At 45.9% G+C, this 22,541-nt stretch overlaps 1 protein-coding gene across 1 annotated transcript in view; it reads left to right on the top strand.

Moving 5' to 3' along the window:
• Window positions 1–22,541, top strand: part of GAL3ST2 (galactose-3-O-sulfotransferase 2) — a 34,714-nt gene that overhangs the window by 5,137 nt on the left and 7,036 nt on the right. The window contains exon 2 of the mRNA XM_008999838.6: window positions 21,221–21,310. Within this exon, the coding sequence (XP_008998086.3) occupies window positions 21,221–21,310 (90 nt within the window). The remainder of the gene's footprint in view (window positions 1–21,220; window positions 21,311–22,541) is intronic.

Genomic DNA, 22,541 nt, shown 5'->3' on the forward strand with positions numbered 1-22,541 from the left:
TTGTGGTGTTCTCTGTATTACCTGGGGTTGAATGTTGACCTGCTTTGCTAGTTTAGGAAAATTTTCCTGAATAATATCCTGAAGGGTATTTTCCAGCTTGGATTCATTCTCTCCGTCGCATTCAGGTACACCTATCAAACGTAAATTTGGTCTTTTCACATAGTCCCACATTTCTTGGAGACTTTGCTCATTCCTTTTTATCCTTTTTTCTCTAATCTTTTCTTCACGTTTTATTTCATTAAGTTGGACTTTGACCTCTGATATCCCTTCTTCTGCTTGAACAATTCGAGTGTTTAAATCTGTGCATACTTCTCGGAGTTCCTGTATTGTATTCTTCAGTTCCATTAATTCACTCATACTCCTCTCTAAGTTGTCTATTCTCAATAGGATTTCATCAAACCTTTTTTTCAAAGTTCCTAGTTTCTTTACGTTGGGTTACAACATGTTCTTTTAACTCACCGAAGTTTCTTATTATCCATTCCTTGAAGAGTGATTCTGTCATTGGGATGCTCTTGTTCTCCATCAAGCCTTGTTCCATTGTTGATGTGGAACTGTGATCATCTTTAGAGGGAGAGGAGTTCTGATTTTGAGTATTCTCAGCTTTTTTACGCTGGTTTCTTCCCGTCATTGTAAATTTATCCTCCTGTCTCTTTGAAATTACCAACTTTCAGATTAGGTCTCTTGAGTGGACGTCCAGGTTGTTAGTTCCCAGGGCCAGAGCAGCGGCATTAAAACTGATGGTGCTTTTCTGCCCAGGATTCCCCTGTCGGGCTTCCTTCTTGTTTCCGTAGTAGGTGACTCTGCCTTCCTGGGGCTCCAAACCTCGGTCAGAAGGGGAACCAGTCCTGTTTACTCTGCGCCAAGCGCTGCGGCGTTGAGGTGCCGGCGGAACCTCTGCGCTGACCACGAGAGTCGCGCTGGCGACTCGTGTGTTTCCACCACTGGGGGATCTTCTGCTCTGTGAGCGACCAGAATTTGTCTGAAAGTGTGGCGTCCTCTAGTTCTCCGCGCCTTCCCTGAGAGCTGCAATCCCGGGATGTTAGCGATCGGCCATCTTGGATCATTCTCCCGAAAGTTTCTTCCTCTATCTCCAATGTATCAGAACCCTATATGTAAGAACGCCTGTTAAGAATTCTATGGCTGATTATAAAACTGCCTTAACGAGGACCAAAACAAGACAACTATCCATGAATAACAAGAAGTTTCAGGGCAGCGATAGTCAAAGGCACAATTGACAAGGAAATTTGTTACCTCTGTGACACAGTATAATTTAACATAAGAATTGTAAGTATTATTGATAATGTACATTAAGTTATATCAGAACTATAGAAATTTCTCATAATTTTGGAATACATACCAAGAACATATTTATACAAATACATCCTAAAGAAAACCAAATACCATTTCAAACTTGACAGTGCTTCCTGTAAGATTTTGATAAGCCAAACTGTGTCATTTTTGGACTTTAGAGAACGTAATGTATTAAGGGATTAATTAGGTTGGAAAAAGACATAACTTATAATTTGATTTTGGAAAGTTTGTCAAGTATCAAAGGTTTAAAATACTAATATCACAAAATGGGGTCATTCATTTAACCAAACTCAAGGATTTCAAAAAGACAAAAACCTTCATTCTTTGAGAGAGGAGACTTAATGTTCCAAACAGTAAGCCCTAATCAAAACAGCATGAAGCCAATTTAATTTTCAAAATTTTATAAACGATCTATAACATTTTAATTTTGACCATAAGAAATAACTTCCATAAGCCTTTATAACTTTCATTTATGCATTAAGAAAACCTTGTGAATCTTGTAATCCCAGCACTTTGGGAGGCCGAGGCGGGTGGGTCACGAGGTCAGGAGATCGAGACCATCCTGGTCAACATGGCAAAACCCCATCTCTACTAAAAATACAAAAAATTAGCTGGGCACGGTGGCGTGTGCCTGTAATCCCAGCTACTCGGGAGGCTGAGGCGGGAGAATTGCCTGAACCCAGGAGGCGGAGGTTGCGGTGAGCCGAGATTGTGCCATTGCACTCCAGCCTGGGTAACAAGAGCGAAACTCCGTCTCAAAAAAAGAGAAAATTTGTGACTCTGACACAGGTCCATATACTGGTCTTGCGTCAGCATGTCTTTGACATTAATGATTATTATTTTATCTCTCAAAATCAGCCCTTATAATCTCACATGCCAACCTTTTCTATGATAGTCCTTGGGCCTTGTTGAATAACTCTCTGGGAGTTGAATAGCTTTATTTATTTTATTTTACATTTATTTATTTATTTGAGATGGAGTCCTACTCCGTCACCCAGGCAGTGGCGTGATTTCAGATCACTGCAGCCTACACCTCCTGGGTTAAAGCGATTCTCCTGCCTCAGCCTCTGGAGTATCTGTGGTTACAGGCACCTACCACCATGTCTGGCTAATTTTTGTATTTTTAGTAGAGATGGGGTTTTGCTACATTGGCCAGGCTGGTCTTGAACTTCTGACCTCAGGTGATCCACCTGCCTTGGCCTCCCAAAGTGCTGGAATTACAGGTAGGTAGCACCACACCCATCTGCAAATTGTTGAGTAGCTTTAATTTTTGACTCTGTGTTTCAAGAATGCAGTTTCTTCTGCCAGGCCTGAAGATGGGCTTTAATTGCTGTCAGTGTTTAAAATGCAGCAGGACTTGGTGTCCTTTTCACACCTGGGAGTCACAGTCCTGTAACTCAGTGTCACAAGTGCTTTAAAAGTGCATACAGAGAGATATGCGGATGCGATAACCTTAATTTTAAAGTTTAAGACTGGATGCAGTGGCTCATGCCTGTAATCCCAGCACTTTGGGAGACTGAGGCAGGTGGATCACCTGAGTTCACGAGTTTGAGACCAGCTTGGCCAGCCTGGCCAACATGATGAAACCCCATTTCTACTAAAACTACAAAAAATTAGCTGGGTGTCGTGGTGGGCGTCTGTAATCCCAGCTACTCAGGAGGCTGAGGCAGGAGAATTGCTTGAACCTGGGAGGCAGAGGTTGCAGTGAGCGGAGATGGCACCACTGCACTCCAGCCTAGACAGCAAGTGTGAAACTCCATCTTAAAAAAAAAAGTTTTACCTCAGTTTTTTTCTAAACCAAAGCTTAATAATAATATGACAACTTGAGCATACAAACGTTTTCTTTTTTTTCGTATAAATCCTCTTATTGTGACTTACGTAGATCATTCATAACCTGTTTGGATATTCTGGTTTGTCCTGAACATACCTCCTTTCTTAAACCACCAGTCATTTTACTCTAGGGCTAAATTTACCATACAAGATTCTTTCTAATATGAAATTATTTATCTTTAAGCTTTCTTACTGAGGAAACCTCTTTATTTTTTATAACTATCTTATTTCATACATAACCTTTAAATAAGTTTTGAATTAGACAAAAAGTATTCATCTTTTTAATTTTTTTTTAGCCAGACTGCTTTCCTACAATCTATTTTTATTGGAAAATGCTCAAATAATGAAATATCTATGATCTGATTTAATATAACTTTAGATTCTAAATTATGACAAGTTTGTCTACAAGTATTTATCCTTGTAGATAAATATAATACATTTACATAATTATTTTAATCATTTACTTTCATGAAAACTGTGATATTCATCATTTAAAGTTCTGAAATGTCCTGCTTTGTGTTTATGGCAAGAATAAATAAAGTTATGAAACTGCCCTTGCAAAATTATAACTGAGACCCTGAAAAAGGTCTGCCCTGACTGACTCCATTTTGCTTCTGACCTCCAGACGGCCCTTGTTTGTTCCTGGCTGTAGGCTGAACTGACTTTGGGAGGAGCTTAGTTTATAGTTTAGCTTTGAAACAAAAATGATGACAGCCCTTTCCCAAAACGAAAACGAACTTCCTTCCTGCCTGTGGAGTGGGCTGCCTAAAGCCACAGGATTAGAAATGGTAATCTTACCCAATTCAGGCTGTAGCTATTTTCATTAAACCAATGTTAATGTATTCTTTACTAAAGATTACACAAGTAAAGATCATTCCGTTTTGTGCTGAGTTTATAGTTTTGTAACCTCTGTGCCGGATTTTGACACCTTACAGTGTTCGTGGCAGGGATATGTGTGAAATTGCTTGATTAATAAATGTAGACAAAAATGTTTGCTGGCAAATTCTTAAGACATTTCTAATATTATTTTACCAAAAATTTAAAGTCCAGCATATTAAAGATTTTACTTAAGTCATGTGAACTTGAAAAGGCATTTGACTAGTCTTTTTTCTTTAGTATCTAAGTACTTTTAGTTTTTAAGCCAATTAATTAGAGCTATTATATATGTGTGTATGTGTGTGTGTGTGTGTATATATATATATTTCTGTATTTTTTTAGTAGAGATGGGGTTTCACTATGTTGGCCAGGATGGTCTTGATCTCTTGACCTCATGATCCACCCACCTCAGCCTCCCAAATTGCTGGGATTATGGGTATGAGCAACTGTGCCCTGCTGGTCTTTTTATTTTTTAATTACTTTTAAAAAAATTGCATTTTAGGTTTTGGGGTACATGTGAAGAACATGCAAGATTGTTGCATAGGTGCACACATGGCAGTGTGATTTGCTGCCTTCCTCCCCATCACCTACATCTGTCTTTTCTCCCCATGCTGTCTCCGCAACTCTCCACCCCCCGCTGTCTATTTTATATATTTTTAATAGTGAAACGTGTACACAGCACATAAATACATATTAGGTATGCTGGTAGAAGTATATCTTACAGATTCATACAAACTTTTTTTTCTTTTTCTTAGATTTTCAGATTCTTGCTAACCTGTTTCAGAACCCTAGGCAGTTATCAGCTAAAGAGCCTTAAGTTTTCCTATTAAGGGAAACAATTGAGGTGAAAATCAAATAGCAAAGTTTTCATCGTGTGGTATGAAGAGAAAAAGTCTGCTGTGCTAGAGGGAGATTAAAGGTGGGTGCAAATCAAACATGAAATGTAAAAATCCACCATAGACTGTATAAGGAGACCAGTTTCATTTAGATAGGGACTACCTATCTTTTACCTGGATCTCTGAGCTCTGGGCAGAGCCCATGCTGAATCCTCGGTTTCCAAAAAGGGCTATGAGGCTAGATCATGTGATATTTTTACAGTGCACTTACTTAATTTCTTTTAAGCAAAGACGTTTCTTTTTTTTTTTGGCGGGGGGCCGGGGGGGCGGGGAATATAGTCTGGCTTTGTCACCCAGGCTGGTGTACAGTGGCGTGATCTCAGCTCACTGCAACCTCTGCCTCCTGGGTTCAAGTAACTGACTTGAACCTGACTCAGCCTCCTGAGTAGTTGTGATTACAGGAGCCCACCACCACACCCAGCTAATTTTTTTGTATTTTTAGTAAAGATCATGTTTCACCATCTTGGCCAGGTTGGTCTTGAACCCTTGACCTCATAATCCACCTGCATAAGCCTCCCAAAGTGCTGGGATTACAGGCGTGAGCCACACGCCCGGCCAAGCAGACATTTGTAAGTGTCTAAACTACACTCTTCTGTACAAACCCAAGAGTAGCCTGTGTTTCAAATAACTGTTTTAGTCAATAAATCAGGTAACACGACACAAAAGCAAGCAGTTTAAAAGCTGAGACGGGTCGGGTGTGGTGGCTCACACCTGTAATCCCTGCTCTTTGGGAGGCCGAGGCGGGTGGATCACCTGAGGTCAGGAGTTTGAGACCAGACTGGCCAACATGATGAAACCCTGTCTCTACTAAAAATACAAAAAATTAGCCGGGCGTGGTGGTGGGCTCCTGTAATTCCAGCTGAATATTCAGGAGGCCGAAGCAGGCGAATTGCTTGAACCTGGGAGGTGGAGTTTGCAGTGAGCCAAGATTGCGCCATTACACTCCAGCCTGGGCAACAAGAGTGAACTCCGTCAAAAAAAAAAGACTGGGACAAACTTGTCTGTTTACACTTTTGGGGTTCCATAAGGAAAAGTAGGTTCTTCCCCAAAAGGAGCCTGGCACCTTCTTGGTTTTCTTTAAGGAACCCCAGGCTCTTAGGAACTATTTTAGGTCTCTCATGCAGCAGAGGGTGCAGGAGAAAGGAGAGACAGCAGAAGTAAATAAAGAGAAACAGAATTTAGTCAACTGAGAAAAGACTTTTGCTCAAAAAAAGGACAAGGTCCTACGAGAGACAGAAAACCCCAAAACATGAAGAAGGCCTTTAAATACACACACACACACACACCCCTTGGATCTTAGCTTTCAATTAAGCTGACTTTAACCATTGAGCTCCTTTAAAAAAAGGTTTTGAAATCTCATTATCGTATTTCACCTGGGACAGATTGCTGCTGTTTCAGAGGAACAGCACTGCTCTTCCAGTTTGGCCTGCCTAGCAAAAAGGTGGCCTTGTAGTGTAAATAAAGTCCCTTTAGTAGTCAAAATAAAATCTTTCCTCTGTTTTTTTGGCTGGTGTTTTTCTCATCCGCCATGCCACCTAGTGTGTGTGTGTGTGTGTGTGTCTGTGTGTGTGTGTGTCTGTGTCTGTGTGTGTGTCTGTGTGTCTGTGTCTGTGTGTGTGTGTCTGTGTCTGTGTGTGTCTGTGTGTCTGTGTCTGTGTGTCTGTGTGTGTGTCTCTGTGTGTGTCTGTGTGTGTGTGTCTGTGTGTGTCTGTGTGTGTGTGGGGTGTGTGTGTGTGGTGTCTTTGGTGTGTGTGTGGTGTGTGTGTATGGTGTGTGTGGTGTGTGTGTGGTGTGTGTGGTTTGTGTGTGTGGGGTGTGTGTGTGGTTTGTGTGTGTGGTGTGTGTGTGGTGTGTGTGGTGTGTGTCTGTGTGTGTCTGTGTGTGTGTCTGTGTGTCTGTGTGTGTGTCTGTGTCTGTGTGTGTGTGTCTGTGTGTGTGTCTGTGTGTGTGGTGTGTGGTGTGTCTGATGTGTGTGTGGTGTGTGTGGTGTGTGTGGTGTGTGGTTTGTGTGTGTGTGGTGTGTGTGTGTGGTGTGTGTGTGGGGTGTGGGGTGTGTGTGTGTGTGTGTGTGTGTGTGTGGCACTTAAGCACTTGAGCGGCTTTGTTCCCAATAATTTGGAACTTTTCTTCAGATTTGATAAAGTTAGACAGAGTTGGTCAAACCCAATGGGAAAAATACTGAAACGGCAACAAAAACAGAAACAACAGCAACAAACAGTTAAGTAAAACAAACAATCACACAACTCGTATGATTATTGAGCGCTCTGATGGTAAGGAGACATTCAGACCAGTTGATTGATAACTTAGCCAAGACGGAACTCCAGTTCAGCTACTCACCTAGGGATGGGTCTCACGCTGAAGACACTCCCTACCATCCTAGAAGCAGGAAAAGAAAGAAAAACCTCATCTTCCCTGTTGGAAGTGAGCTCGAACTCCGTAAAGGAGTTACCTGCCTTCTGTCATCACGGAAGCAGGAGAACTTGTCTTCCTTGTGGGAAGCAAGTAAAACTCCAAAAAAAAACCAAAGGGAGTTATACAGCAAAATAAACCTTAGACCTTGCCCAGATTTTGAGAGATCAGGGATTTTTTGGAGGGAGCACTCCCAGACCTCAGCAAATTGTCCTGTTGGTTTGAGCCATAAAGTTAGCTCATGTCAGTATCAAGCACTGACAGGAGATTTGTCAAAGGTCAGGGGCATCTCCACTTAGAATCCCTCCATGGTTACCAAAATGCAAACCCTGAAATCTGAGACAGCTCTACGAAACTAAAGTATCTTGGGCCAGTGAAATCACAAAGATAAAGTGAAATGTCAAACTGGGAACTGCTTTGGGTAAACCTGCCTCGCATTTTGTTCAGTTACCCCTCTGCTCACTGACATAAATGCATATCTGATTGCATCCTTTGAAGAGGCTAATCAGAAACTCAAAAGAATGCAACTGTTTGTCTCTTACCTAACTATGACCTGGAAGCCCCTCCGCGATTAAAGTTGTCCCTCTTTTGCTTCGCGTTGTCCCACCTTTCAGGACTGAACCCGTGTTCATATAACATGTTGACTGATGTCTCATGTCTCCCTACAATGTATTAAAAAAAACCACGCTGTGCTCTGACTACCTTGGGCATATGTGGTCAGGACTTCCTGAGGCTGTGTAACAGATGCGTGTCATCAACCCGGGCGAAATAAACTTTCTAAATTAACTGAGACGTGTCTCACATTTTTAGGTTCACATTTTGGTAACCAGAGATGGATTCTGACCTTTGACAAATCTCCTATCGGTGCTCGGTATTGGTCTGTGCGAATTTCAGGACTCAGATCAAGAGAATCCCTGATCTCCCAACATTTGGTCAAGATCTAAAATTTATTTTGCTATACAACACTGCCCCCAATGCTTTTTTTTTTTTTTTGAAGTTTTACTTGCTTCCAACAAGGAAGACAAGTTCTCCTGCTTCCATGATGATGGAAGGCAGGTAACTCGTTTATGGAGTTTGAACTTGCTTCCTACAGCAAAGATGAGGTTTTTTCCTTGCTCTAGGATGGTAGAGAGCTGTTTTCAGCCTGAGACCCTTCCCTAGGTGGGTAACTGAACTGGGGTTCTGTCTTGGCTAAAGTTAACAACCAGCTGGTCTTAATTTCCCCTCTTACCATCTGAGTGCTCAGTGATCATGTTGGCCAACTCAACCTGACTTGGTCAAATCTGAGTGAGAATTCCAAATTGTGGGTAACAAGTCCCCTCTAATTTGTCTATAATTCCTTGCAGCTGCAAAGGGGGGAAAAAGAAAAAAACAGATGTGTTTGCCTTCTGTGTTTGCTTTTTGTCTTAAAAAAAATTGTTCTTTTATTTACTTTTCTTCCACCCGATTCCTCCTCCTCCTGGTTGTCATCTGTGACACCGAAACACCTAGAGATGGCTTCTAATGACTTGAACCCCTCTAAAGAATTCAGAACAAAGGCACCACTCACTCCTTTTGGGGTGTTTGGTTTTCTTCATGGAGTTTCAGGAATCATGGGCAGATTCTGTATAGGTCTAAAGCTCTGTTTTCTTGTATTGCATGACCTGACCTCTTCGGCTTTGAGGATACCAGAGATGACCTTGTACGGTGAGAGGGTTTGTCCTTGGCAGGTACAATGGCAGGAGTGCTACATAGTTACATGTGGCTGAGTATGGTTTACAGGAAGTGGTCTTGGCTGTTCTTTTTTTACTTTCTCTCCTTGGAAATTATTGCTTAAGGATCCTAATTGTAGTTCAGAGATGCATTCTAAAGGGTCTTCTCTATTGCTTTCCTCCCAAAATTAATCTCGGCTTGGTTTGTCTGTGTGCATTTGCATGAGGGGCTAAACTGCTGTTTTCATAGATGAATGACAGACTGAGTTTTTTAGCTCCAAGGAGAAACGGCATCTGGTCCTCTCAGCCAAAAGGTGCCCCTGGGTGACCGGGGGGCCTCGTGGGAGTGTCTACGGGATTGACCCCCCTCCGTGACATGCAGTGGCCCTTCAGGGAAATTCCTCCCAAAATTAATTTAAAAATAGCTCATCCAGGAAATTCATGTAAAGGCTGATGACCCAGCATTTTGAGCCCTCTCTGAGGTCATAGACCTCTGGAGAGAGAAACTGAGACTCATAAGAGGGTGGAAATGACTCAGTGGTGACACACTGTGGAGTCCTGCCCACAAGCGGCACGCTTGATCATCCACACAAAGACCCTAGGCCACAGCTCAGTTCCTCCTTTTAAGAAAAAAAAAGCAGGAAACAAATACTCTGAGGAGAAAACACAGAGAATGATCCACTTTTGAGCTCTCCGTAGGTTTTATGGCACATCTATTTGCCAGAGTAAATGGAAGTCATATAGCCTTTGTACACATTTACATTAAGGAAAAAGAGCCCTAAGGTTGACCCAAAAACAATGGAGTTCCTATGTCCCCTTTTCCTCTGTTTTTTTTTTTTTCTTCTGCCTGCTTGAAATCTGCTGTTACTTTTCTACTGCAATAAAAAGCCCCGTCTGGATCTAACAAGTCCTAAAGTAAGAGCTATAGAATCTTTGTGGGTGTGTATGTGTTATGTAAATGTGTGTGTGTATATAGTTGAAGGCTTTTATAGTAGACTTCTATAATTTTATGTTCAATTGGCAACTAAATGTGTTTTAGTTTCCCTCTAGCTCACCAGACTTTCTCTTCATACCTTACTGTGTAAATTTTCCTGTCTGATTTTCACCTGAGTTGTTTCCTTTAATATGCAAATTTCAGGCTGTTTAGCTGACAACTGCCTTAGGGTTGTGATACAGGTTACCAAGAATCTGGAAGTCTAAGGGAAAAAAATGGTGTTTTAAGAATCTGTGAGATGTACTTCTGGCTGGGCATGGTGACTTATGTCTGTAATCCCAGCACTTTGGGAGACCGAGGAGGGTGGATCACCTGAGGTCAGGAGTTTGAGACCAGCCAGGTCAACATGCTGATACTCTGTATCTATTAAGAATACAAAAATTAGCTGCGTGTGGTGAATAGGTGCCTGTAATCTCAGCTGCTCAGGAGGCTGAGGCAGGCGAATTGAAATCCGGGAGGCAGAGGTTGCAGTGAGCTGAGATTATGCTATTGCATTCTAGCCTGGGCTGACAACAGTGAGACTGCACCTCAGAAAAAAAAAGATGTACTTCTATCAGCATGCCTATGATGTCTATGTATTTAGGTGTTGTGTACACAGTGTTTCACTAAGTAAATGATTAAAATAAGATAATTAGACAAATGTAAAAGGATAAATACTTGTAGACAAACGTCATAATTTAGAATCAAAAATTACATTAAAAAACAAATATTTTGTTATTTGGGCATTTTCCCATAAAGATATGTTGTCGGAAAACATTAAAAAAGGTGCCCTTTTAAAAAGGCAAATAATTTTTGTCTAATTCAAAGCTTAAAGGTTATGTATGAAACAAAATAGAAGGTTATAAAAATAAAGAGTGTTTTTTTAGTAAGAAAGCTTAAAGAGAAATAATTTCATATTAGAAAGAATCTTGTATGATAAATGTAGTCCTAGAGTAAAATGACTGGTTGTTTAAGGAGAGAATTTCAAGACAAACCAGAAAATCCAAGCATGTCATGAATGGTCTGTGTAAGTCCCAATAAGAGGATTTATATTTTTAAAAAAACCCAACACTTTTATATGATCAAGTTGTCACATTATTATTCAGTTTGGTTTGCTTAGGAAAAAAAAATCTGAAATTTTAAACTAAGGTTATTACATCTGTTTATCTCTTTGTAGTAATTTTAAAGTACTTGTGACACTGAGTTACAGGACTTTGACTCCTCTGTGTGAAAAGGACACACCAAGTCCTGCTACATTTTAAACACTGTCAGCAATTAAAGCCCATCTTCAGGCTTGGCAGAAGATGCCAATCAAAATAAACTGCATTCTTGAAACACAGGTCAGAAATTAAAGCTATTCAACTCCTTAGGGCCAGGCATGGTAGCTCACACCTGTAATCCCAGCACTTTGGGAGGCCAAGGTGGGTGGATCACCTGAGATCAGGAGTTCAAGACCAGCCTGGCCAATATGGCAAAAAGTTGTCTCTACTAAAAATGCACAAATCATCTGGGTGTGGTGGTGTGGGCCTGTAATCCCAGCTACTTGGAAGGCTGAGGCATGATATTTGCTTGAACCTAGGAGGTGGGGGTTACAGTGAGCCAAGATCTCACCATTGCACTCCAGCCTGAGCGACAGAGCAAGACTCCATCTCAAAAGATAAAAATAAATAAATAAATAAATAAATATTCAACTCCTCTAGACCCAGGAGCTATCATGGAAGAGGTAAGTGTATGAGATTATAAGGGCTGACTTTGAGAGATAAAATAAGTTGTTTCCTTACAAATTAATCATTAATGTCAAGGACATACTGATGCAGGACCAGCATACTGACAATGTTTTCTTGACGCATTAACCCACTTCTAAATAAAGGTTATAAAGGCTTATGGAATTTGTATCTTATGGTCAAGATTAAAATGTTATAGATGGTTTATAAAATTTTGAAAAATAGGGCCAGGCGCAGTGGCTCATGCCTATAATCTCAGCACTTTGGGAGGTCTAGGTGAACTGATCATCTGAGGTCAGGAATTTGAGACCAACCTGGCCAACGGGGTGAAACTAAAAATACTAAAAATACAAAAAGCCGGGCGTAGTGGCAGGCTCCTGTAATAATCCCAGCTACCTGGGAGGCTGAGGCAGGAGAATTGCCTGAACCTGGGAGGCAGAGATTGCAGTGAGCCAAGATCATGCCATTGCACTGCAGCCTGCGCAACAAGAGTGAAACTCTGTTCCAAATAAATACATAAATAGATAGAAAAAATGATAAATTTAATTGACCTCATGCTGTTTTTATTAGGTCTTATTGTTTGGAGCATTGAATCTTCTCTCTCAAAGGATGAATGCTTTTGCCTTTTTTAAAATCCTTGAGTTGTCACTTTGGTTAAATGAACGATGCTATTTTGTGATATCAAATGTTTTAAGCTTTTGATGTTTGACAAACTTCCAAAATCCAATTATAAATCATGTTTCTTTCTGACCTGATCAATCCTTTAAGACGTTAAAGTCCAACAATGACGTAGTTTGGCTTATTTGATATAAAAATGATACAGGAAGCATTGTCAAATATGAAATGGTATTTGGTTTTCTTTAGGCTATATTTGTATAAATATATTATTGGTATGTGTTCCAAAATTACGGGAAACTCCTATAATTCTGATATAACTTAGTGTACTTTATCAATAACAATTGTAATTTTTTTTTTTGAGACGGAGTTTCACTCTTGTTACCCAGGCTGGAGTGCAATGGCGCGATCTCGGCTCACTGCAACCTCTGCCTCCTGGGTTCAGGCAATTCTCCTGCCTCAGCCTCCCGAGTAGTTGGGGTTACAGGCATGCGCCACCATGCCCAGCTAATTTTTGTATTTTTAGTAGAGACGGGGTTTCACCATGTTGACCAGGATGGTCTCGATCTCTCGACCTCGTGATCCACCCGCCTCAGCCTCCCAAAGTGCTGGGATTACAGGCGTGAGCCACCACACCCGGCCAACAATTGTAATTCTTATGTTAAATTATTGTGTGCCAGAGAGGTAACAAATTTCCTTGTCAATTGTGTCTTTGACTATGGCTGCCCTAAAACTTTTTGTCATTCACAGACAATTCTTGTCTTGTTTTGGTCCTCTTTAAGGTGGTTTTATGATCAGGTGTAGAACTCTAACAAGTGTTTTTGTTTTTTTGAGATGGAGTCTGGATCTGTCACCAGGCTGGAATGCAGTGGTGAGATCTCAGCTCACTGCAACCTCCACCTCCTGGGTTCAAGTGATTCTCCTGCCTCAGCCTCCTGAGTAGCTGGGACTACAGGCACGTGCCACCATGCCTGGCTAATTTTTGTATTTTTAGTAGAGATGGGGTTTCACCATGTTGACCAGGATGGTCTCGATCTCTTGACCTCGTGATCCACCCACCTCAGCCTCCCAAAGTGCTGGGATTACAGGCGTGAGCCACCGCACCCGGCCAACAATTGTAATTCTTATGTTAAATTATTGTGTGCCAGAGAGGTAACAAATTTCCTTGTCAATTGTGTCTTTGACTATGGCTGCCCTAAAACTTTTTGTCATTCACAGACAATTCTTGTCTTGTTTTGGTCCTCTTTAAGGTGGTTTTATGATCAGGTGTAGAACTCTAACAAGTGTTTTTGTTTTTTTGAGATGGAGTCTGGATCTGTCACCAGGCTGGAGTGCAGTGGTGAGATCTCAGCTCACTGCAACCTCCACCTCCCGGGTTCAAGTGATTCTCCTGCCTCAGCCTCCTGAGTAGCTGGGACTACAGGCACGTGCCACCATGCCTGGCTAATTTTTGTATTTTTAGTAGAGATGGGGTTTCACCATGTTGACTAGGATGGTCTCGATCTCTTGACCTCATGATCTGCCCGCTTCGGCTTCCCAAAGTGCTGGGATTACAGGTGAGAACCACCATGCTCAGCCAGGTGTTCTTAAAGGCAGGGTTCTGATAACTTTGGACATTGTGACATTACATTAGAGAAATAAACTTTCAGAACTCTCATGGAGAGCTGAAATGTTCATGAATATCAAGCAGAACAGGAGTTAACTGTATAAACTGAACAGACAGAAGACTGAAGTAATCTTTTTGCTTTAAATGTTGCTGATTCTTTCGTTTGTATTTTTTAGAGCTGAGAAAACTTTTCTTTTGAGCTACTGACAACTTTTTTACAATTCTGTATACTCCTATGAACATAATTTGGGGTATATTTGTTTCTCTTGAGGACTAGGCTCTGATTTTTCATCTTGCCCAAATTCCTGTCTAAGGGGTCTGGAGAGTCATGACCTACAAACCATAAATTCTCATCAGATGGGTTTTATTTGACCCTGTATATCATGACTTACTTTCCAATCTGACTGTGGCATGACAAGGAAGAAAACTAAAATGTTTTACCCCGAAATATATTTCTTTGCCATACCTTGAAATTGCCCTGCAAAGTCTCTTGTGGGAAAAATCCACATTCTGTAGAGAATCATCCCCATTCTCCTTTGTTTTCCTTCCCTTCTTTCCATATCCAGGAGATAATCAGCTAAGAGCCAGGCACCCTCTTAGGTCCAATAAGAAACATTTTACAACCTGCTCTTTCTGACGTCTGCGATCTGAGAGCTTCCTCCGCACAATAAAACTTGGTCTCTACAATCCTTTACCTTAACCTGGACGTTCCTTACTGTTGATCCCAGGTCTTTAGATAAACCCAAGCAATTGTCATCCAGAAAATGTTTAAATTTACTTATAGTCTGGAAGTCCCTGCTTTGATTGGTCCTGCCTTTCTGAACCAAACCAATGTATTTCTTAAATGTTTTTGATTGATAGCTTATGCTTTCCAAAAATACATAAAACCAGGCTGCATACCAGCCACCTTGGGCACATGTTCTTAGGACCTCCTCAGGGCTGTGTCGTGGGCCATGGTCACTCATTTTGGCTCAGAATAAATCTCTTCAATTATTTACAGTTTGACTCTTTTCGTTGACACTCTCTATGTAGTTTCTCCAGAATTTGGAACCTATTTGTGATTATTTTTAACTTATGGCAATACAGTTATTTGTATAAGTGCAATAAGAATGTCTTTTCATTTTGCAACAGGACACGATTGGATAAACTGGTTATTTTACCAAGGCTTTAACTGCAATAGTGAGCGTTCCTTTAAGGAATCAGACTTGACTTATGGAGCCAACAGAAGCCCTTTGGAAAACTGGCCTCATAACTTTGTCTACACAGTCCCTGTAAGGGTTCCTGACGTCTGGCAAGTAAAGAATATCACTCTCTGGGCCAGATGTGGTGATTCACGCCTATAATCCCAGAGCTATGGGAGGCCAAAGCGGGTGGATCACGAGGTCAGGAGTTCAAGACCAGCCTGACCAAGATGGTGAAACCCCATCTCTACTAAAATACTAAAAAAAAAATAGCCGGGTGTGGTGGCACACACCTGTCATCCCAGCTACTTGGGAGGCTGAGGTGGAGAATTGCTTAAACTGGGAGGTGGAGGTTGCAGTGAGCTAAGATCATGCCACTGCTCTCCAATCTGGGTGACAGAAAGACTCTGCCTCAAAAAAAAAGGAAAAAAATGTATCACTCTCTGACAGGCCTGGGAGCCCCAAGTTTATCCTGGAACCTCAAGAGGTGAGAATCACTCAACTCATGGGTATTTGGCGGCACAAATTCATGGCTGGGCTCAGCTTTTTTTTTTGAGACGGAGTTTCACTCTTGTTACCCAGGCTGGAGTGCAATGGCACGATCTCTGCTCACCGCAACCTCCGCCTTCTGGGTTCAAGCAATTCTCCTGCCTCACCCTCCCAAGTAGCTGGGATTACAGGCACGTGCCACCATGCCCAGATAATTTTTTGTATTTTTAGTAGAGACGGGGTTTCACCATGTTGACCAGGATGGTCTCGATCTCTTGACCTCATGATCCACCCGCCTCGGCCTCCCAAAGTGCTGGGATTACAGGCGTGAGCCACCGCGCCCGGCCTGGGCTCAGCTTTAAAAAAGTCTCATCTGAGTTTCCTCCCATGAAACAATGTTCTGTCAAAGCCAATTTAAAAACCTATGTAAAAAATATTCTTGCTGTACTGTATACAAATAATTAGGCTAGGTTTAATAAAGCAGACCAGCCCTACCATGATATGTCTTTAGTGAAAACAGGAAACTGGAGAGAGAAAAGTTATGTTTTGAAACTATAGTAAAACTGTTGTTAGCGTCTAGTCTTGCCCGGTGTTTTCGATTTTTACTATTTCTATGGTTTGGACCAAATTCTAATTTTTCTTGGCTACAAGTCTTCAAAATAATGTTTTCAATTTTTTCCCTTTGCTTCACCCCGCCATGTTTCTTTTCTTTTTTTCTAAGATGGAGTTTCACTTTTGTCGCCCGGGCTGGAGTGCAGTGGAGTGATCTCAGCTCACTGCAATCTCTACTTCCTGGGTTTAAGCAATTCTCCTGCATCAGCCTCCCGAGTAGCTGGGATTTCAGGCATCTGCTACCACACCCTGCTAATTTTTGTATTTTTATGTTTTTAGTAGAGACAGGGTTTCACCATGTTGGCCAGGCTGGTCTCAAACTTCTGACCTCATGTGATCCACTGCCTTGGCCTCCCCAATGTGCTGGGGTTCCAGGTAGGAGCCACCGCGCCCACCCCGCCCCCATTTTTCCTAATTTGGAGTCACTGAAACCTGAGCTGTGCTTTCATAAAGCCCTGCGAACTGAAGCCAGGCTACTTAAACCTGAGAAGAGAAGAACAGCCTGTCTACGTGCATAAGCCGCTTTCACGCCTGCCTGCGGACGGATGGGCTTCCGAGTGTGTGGCCTGTATCGATTTTTCCTGGAGTGTTCTTTGCTTTGTTGCTTTTCTTTCTTCCTTCCCCTGTTTCTCTTCATAGGACATGAGTCTTCACAACCTTCTAAAAATGAGCTTTCCTAATAACTCAGGACCTGTCGGTCTAGGAGTAAACCACCCTTGTCATGAGGGGTCAGACAAAACCTGGGACCAGACATGCGTTTTCTTCTAAAATGCTTTCTCCAAAAGATTTTAAGAAGAAAATGGCGTGAAATGTGAGAGGAAAATATCCTCTTACGTTTGTTTGTTTAATCCTGGTGCAAACACATCATCACCATAAGAATTTCCATGAGTTTTCCTCATAGTCATAAAGGTTTCCCAAACCGGAAGTTCCCTGAGCTGGAGATGGGAAGTCTTAGGTGTTATGCTTTGAGACAGTCTGGCTCAGTCACCGGGCTGGAGTGCGGTGGTGAGATCAAGGCTCACTGCAGCCCAGACCTTCCTGGCTCAGGTGATCCTCCTGCTTCAGCCTCCACAGTCTCCAGCCCCCACACCTGGCTAATGTTTGTGTTTTTCTTAGAGTTGTGGGTCTCACTGTATTCCCTAGGCTGGTCTTGAACTCCTTGACTCAGTTGATCCTGCCACCTCTACGCTTGGCCAAGACTTTTATTACCCCTAATTTTAGATATTCTGGTCAGAAGTCGCAGGATTCTCCCTGAATGCGCTGCAAACTGCCATCCTGCTGGCGCTTACAGGTCACCAGGTGTGCTTGCAGGCCCTGGGCTGGCATCTCGGGCTGTCCCTGCTGTCCCCACTGGTTCTGGGCCAGTGCCTCCCAGCCTCTCTGCTTTTTCTTTTGGAGAGCCTCAGGGACTTGCTGGAGCCACTTGCTGGGGCCTGTGCACCATGGCCCCTCATGGCCCTCCCTGATCAAGAACCATCAGCCTCAGCAACGTGCCCAGAGCTGGAAAACCAGACCTTCTGGGTGCTCCCAAGGAGGCAGCAGGTCGCCAGCCTCCAAGCCCCGAGGCTGCAACAGCAGGAAGTTTGAGGCTCTTTGGGATCCACTGAGCTCTCTGGCAACCTCAGAGCAAAGGCAGCAGGGCCTGGCCACAGGCCCCACAGTCACTAGTCCCATAAGGCAGCTTCAGCTTGAGGGGAGGGTCCTGGGGACTTCAGGAAGCCACTAAACGCTAAAAACACTTGAAAGCAATGTCAGATGGTTTATCATTTTCAGCAATATTTCATTTCCCTCCCCTACAATCCTTGGCTTTCAAGTTTTGCAGTAGCTGAGCTCTTTTTCATTTTTTAATCGTTTTTTTTTTTTGAGATGGAGTTTCGCTCTTGTTACCCAGGCTGGAGTGCAATGGCGCGATCTCAGCTCACCGCAACCTCCGCCTCCTGGGTTCAGGCAATTCTCCTGCCTCAGCCTCCCGAGTAGCTGGGATTACAGGCACGCGCCACCGTGCCCAGCTAATTTTTTGTATTTTTAGTAGAGACGGGGTTTCACCTTGTTGACCAGGATGGTCCCGATCTCTTGACCTCGTGATCCACCCGCCTCGGCCTCCCAAAGTGCTGGGATTATAGGGGTGAGCCACCACGCCTGGCCTTTTAATTGCTTTTTTAAACAGCCTTATTGAGATGCAATTCACATACCAAAGAACTTACCCAATTAAAGTGCACAATTCAGTGGATTTTGGTAAGTTCACAGTGGTGCAGCCGTGGGCTCTCCTTAAAGGAAAGTGTAACACTGTAACTCCTGGGTGTACGGGCAGAAGCCTCATCTCTGCTTGGCTAAACACATCACCCACTTCCTGCCCCATTGGTCCTCTGGGTCGGTCAAGCGCACCTGTGGCTGGACTCACCTTTGGGGACCCCAGGTCACCCCCTTCCCAGTTGCTCCAACACTGACCACCCTACCTGACCCCTGTTGACGGGGAAGAGCGGCCTTGAGAAAGCTGTGAGATTTTGGAGACAATTGGGCAGCTGCAGAGAACGGAGACCAGTTCATGCTGCCCCAAGGCCAAGGGGGTTATTCTAAGTGTGACTGCAACACCTCTAACAGACGGCCAGTGTGTCCCATAGAAGTGCAGAGCGGGCATAAAAGTGTGTGAGGGGCCATAGAAGTGCAGTGTTTGAGGAAGGAGTTTAATATGGCGGAATGAAGGGATGGCCAACGGAGGCGGCTGAGAGGCCAGGCTGGTGAAGTCCTGCGTGGGCTTATCAGTAGTGGGTTAAACTCTAACTATTCGGAGCTGTAAAACTGCCCTTCCCACCCTGGTGCAGTCGCTTTCCCTGGGAAGGTCTTGGCAGGTCCACAGAAGTGGTTCAACGGCAGAGCAGGAACCCCAGTCTGTGTGGGACCACACTTGGGTTTGGGAAACATGTCCTTTCTCACAAGGATGTCTGTCTCCCATGGGACCCTGACCCTGCTGGGGGTGTGGCTGTCTCTGCTCTTTGGCCCCTCCCACTCACCTCCCTGCACCTGGGATTCTAATGTGTATTTGGGGTTGGCCACTGGGTGCCTCTTTGAGGTGGTTCCCATTTTTCAGTAAGGACTGGAGGGGGCATTGGAGAGCATTGTAGGGCGATGGTGAATGGAGGGCGGGGAAAGTCCTGTGCCATCTGCAGGGCCTACAGGCGTGGCTGTGGGACCACCACGGTGGTGGAGCTGGTGTTGGTGTCTGAGGTGCTGGGTGTGCCGTGAGCCTGAAGCAGGTGAGAAATTATGGGAGGTCTTAGCTCTGCCATCCCCAGTGTCTTTGAGACCCAGACCCTTGGTGTGGAAGAAAGGAGACAGGATGTCCCACATAGAGGTTCCGCTGAAAGCCACAGGTTTGAACTGGAGCTGGAGGTTCTTGGTGTGGACTCGTGAGGATTCCGTCTTCTGATGTGTAGCTCTGAGCTCTGGCTACGGAGAAGACCCAGACATGCGGCCTTCTCTGGGCAGTGAGCACCCCAGCACCCAGACTGTGATCCCTAAAGGCTGCTTCCTACCAGCGGGACCCAGGGCCCTTTGGAAACGTGGCTGACTCCAGGCCTGGGCCAGGAAACATACGAAGCAGGTTCGGAGCATCCTGGTCAGCAGGGAAGCTGCCGAGGACCAGGGCGGGAGCCCTTCCTGGGCTGGCCACGGATGCGTCACCACGTATCAGGGCCCTGCCCGGTCTGCTTCTGTGGAAGACAGACTCATCTCATCCAGAGTTAATTCTGCTGTTGTGAGTGGAGCCCGGCACACCCACCTCCCCACATCCCACTGTTCTCTCCCTGATGGCCGAGGGGTGCATGGCCAGCTCTGGTCTTGTCTGAGAGGAGAGACATGGAGCAGGGCCCGTGGGTGGGGTTGGGAGACAGTGTGGCCCCGACCAGCAGCTGGGTGCCAGGGACAGATGGTTACTGGGTGGTTCCCATGGGGAGCTGGGCTGTTGGTGGCCCTGAGCTGGCCCCATGTGGCACCCCCCACCCCATCGAGGGGACATGGCCCATGTGGCACCCCCAATCCATCACTGAGAGACCCCTTTGCTGCTCTCCACTGATGGGGGCTTTTGCCCAGAGGATGGGGGAGCCTGGCTCCTCACCTGATTCCCAGGCAGGATCATCCGGATCTGCTCTTCTCTGATCTGGCTGCACCTGCCAGGTTCCTGGGACCCAGTCCAGGCCTTCTGAGGCCTCCTTGTTTGGGCCCCACCTCTCTATCGAGCCATCATGCTTTCCCCAGGCTCAGTCATCCCGGCTGCCGCAGCAGACGCCACAGACTGGGTGGCTTCAGCGGCAGACATGTGCTTCTCACGGTTCTGGAGGCCGGAGGGTGGGAGTCCTGAGCCAGTGTGGCGGGTTCCTGGGGAGGGCCTCCTCGGCCTGCAGACACTGCCTTCTCTCTGTGCCCCCCATGTGGGGAGCCAGAGTGAGGAGAGGAAGCCACTCTCTGGTCTCTTCCTCTTCTTACAAGGACATGACTCCCATTACAGGGACTACACCCTCCCTCACAAGCCCTGACCACCTCCCAGAGGCCCCACCTCCAGGCACCATCATGCTGGGTGTTAGGGGCTTGGCCTATGGATTTTGGGGGTGCACAGTCCATTGCACCAACCTCTCAGCCTCTCCAGCCCCCTGGGGATGCTGAGCTCAGAGTCTTCATCCCATCACAGTCTCCGGGGGGGTCCTGAGAGGGCAGAGGTCCCCTGACCTGCTCCCACCTCTGGTCCCAGTAGCGTGGCTCTGGCAGCTTGCGAACCCCAGGGAAGGGGATGGGTCACCCACTAGGCTCTTTCCTGCCCTGAGCCGGGCAGGGTGTTCAAGGTGGAGTCAGATTCATGCCTGTTCCAGGTCACCCCCTACCCCCGGGTGGGCATCCAGTGTTTCAGGACAAGATGTTACAGAGATGAGGGAAGCCCAGACCTGTGTGACCTGGGATGGGAGGTGGGGGTGGTGCAGCCTGGCCCTGGGCACTCATGGTGTGCCCTGCCCACAGGTACTTCCGGGTCATCCTCCTCCTCCTCCTCGCCCTGACACTGCTCCTGCTGGCTGGATTCCTGCACACAGACTTGGAGCTGCTCACACCGTAAGTCCTGCCCTGGGCTCCCCAACATCCCCGAGGGCAGAGCCGGGGACCCCAGCACGGTCACGCCTCCCCACCAGGCCTGCATCCTTCTGGAAGAGGAGGGATAGATGGGCTCTTCCTTGGGAGACCCATGAATGTCTCCTGTGAACCACGAATCCACCCAGCCTCTGGGGAGGGGTCTGGGAAGCAGGGGTTTGGGGGCAGAGCCAGTGTGTGCAGAGGGTACCAAGGTGCAGGAGGCAGGGCTGGAGGCTGCCTTCTTGCTCCTCACAGCAGAGGTGGGCCTGCGCTAGGCCTAGGTTTGGATCTGGGAAGGAAAAGGTCAGACCCATGCTCAGTTGAGACTTTGCAGCCTTGGGCCCGCCTGGAGACCCTCTCCCTGACCTGCCCAGGACACAGCCTCTGTGGGGCCCCTGCTGCACAGAGGTGGCCACCTGTGCCCACCTCACCCGTGCCCATCATGCCTGTGCCCACCTCACCCATGCCCACATCCCCCATGCCCACCTTACCCGTGCCCACCTCACTGGTGCCCACCTCACCTCTGCCCCTCACCTGTGCCCACCTCACCCGTGCCCACCTCACCTGTGTCCCTCGCCTGTGCCCATCTCACCTGTGCCCACCCCACCCGTGTCCACCTCACCTGTGTCCATTTTGCCTGTGCCCACCTCACCCGTGCCCACATCCCCCGTGCCCCTTACCTGTGCCCACCTCACCCATGCCCACCTCACCCATGCCCACCTCACCTGTGTCCCTTGCCTGTGCCCATCTCACCTGTGCCCACCTCACCTGTGCCCCTCACCTGTGCCCACCTCTCCCGTGCCCACCTCACCTGTGTCCCTCACCTGTGCCCATCTCACCTGTGCCCACCCCAACCGTGTCCACCTCAGCTGTGTTCATTTGCCTGTGCCCACCTCACCCGTGCCCACCCCACCTGTGTCCATCTCACCTGTGCCCACCTCACCTATGCCCACCTGTGTCCACCTTGTAGCCCAGATGTGCGTCCAAGCCAGGCTGCTGGGGGTCTTCCAGGCCCCACCATTCCCCAGCCCCTCTGGTTGGAGGAGGGAGGGGAGCACCAACACCCTCTGGGCCAAGTTGCTGGAGACGGGTACCAAGGCCCCTGTCTTTGCCCACCTCCGTCACCCCAGGCCACCCTGACCCCACCATCCTGGTCACTCCTGCCGGCCCTGCTCTGGGGCAGGGAGGGCACCTGCTACTCCAGGCCCACTGG

The sequence above is a fragment of the Callithrix jacchus genome, chromosome 6 (genome assembly GCF_049354715.1).
Source record: "Callithrix jacchus isolate 240 chromosome 6, calJac240_pri, whole genome shotgun sequence".
Lineage (NCBI taxonomy): Eukaryota > Metazoa > Chordata > Mammalia > Primates > Cebidae > Callithrix > Callithrix jacchus.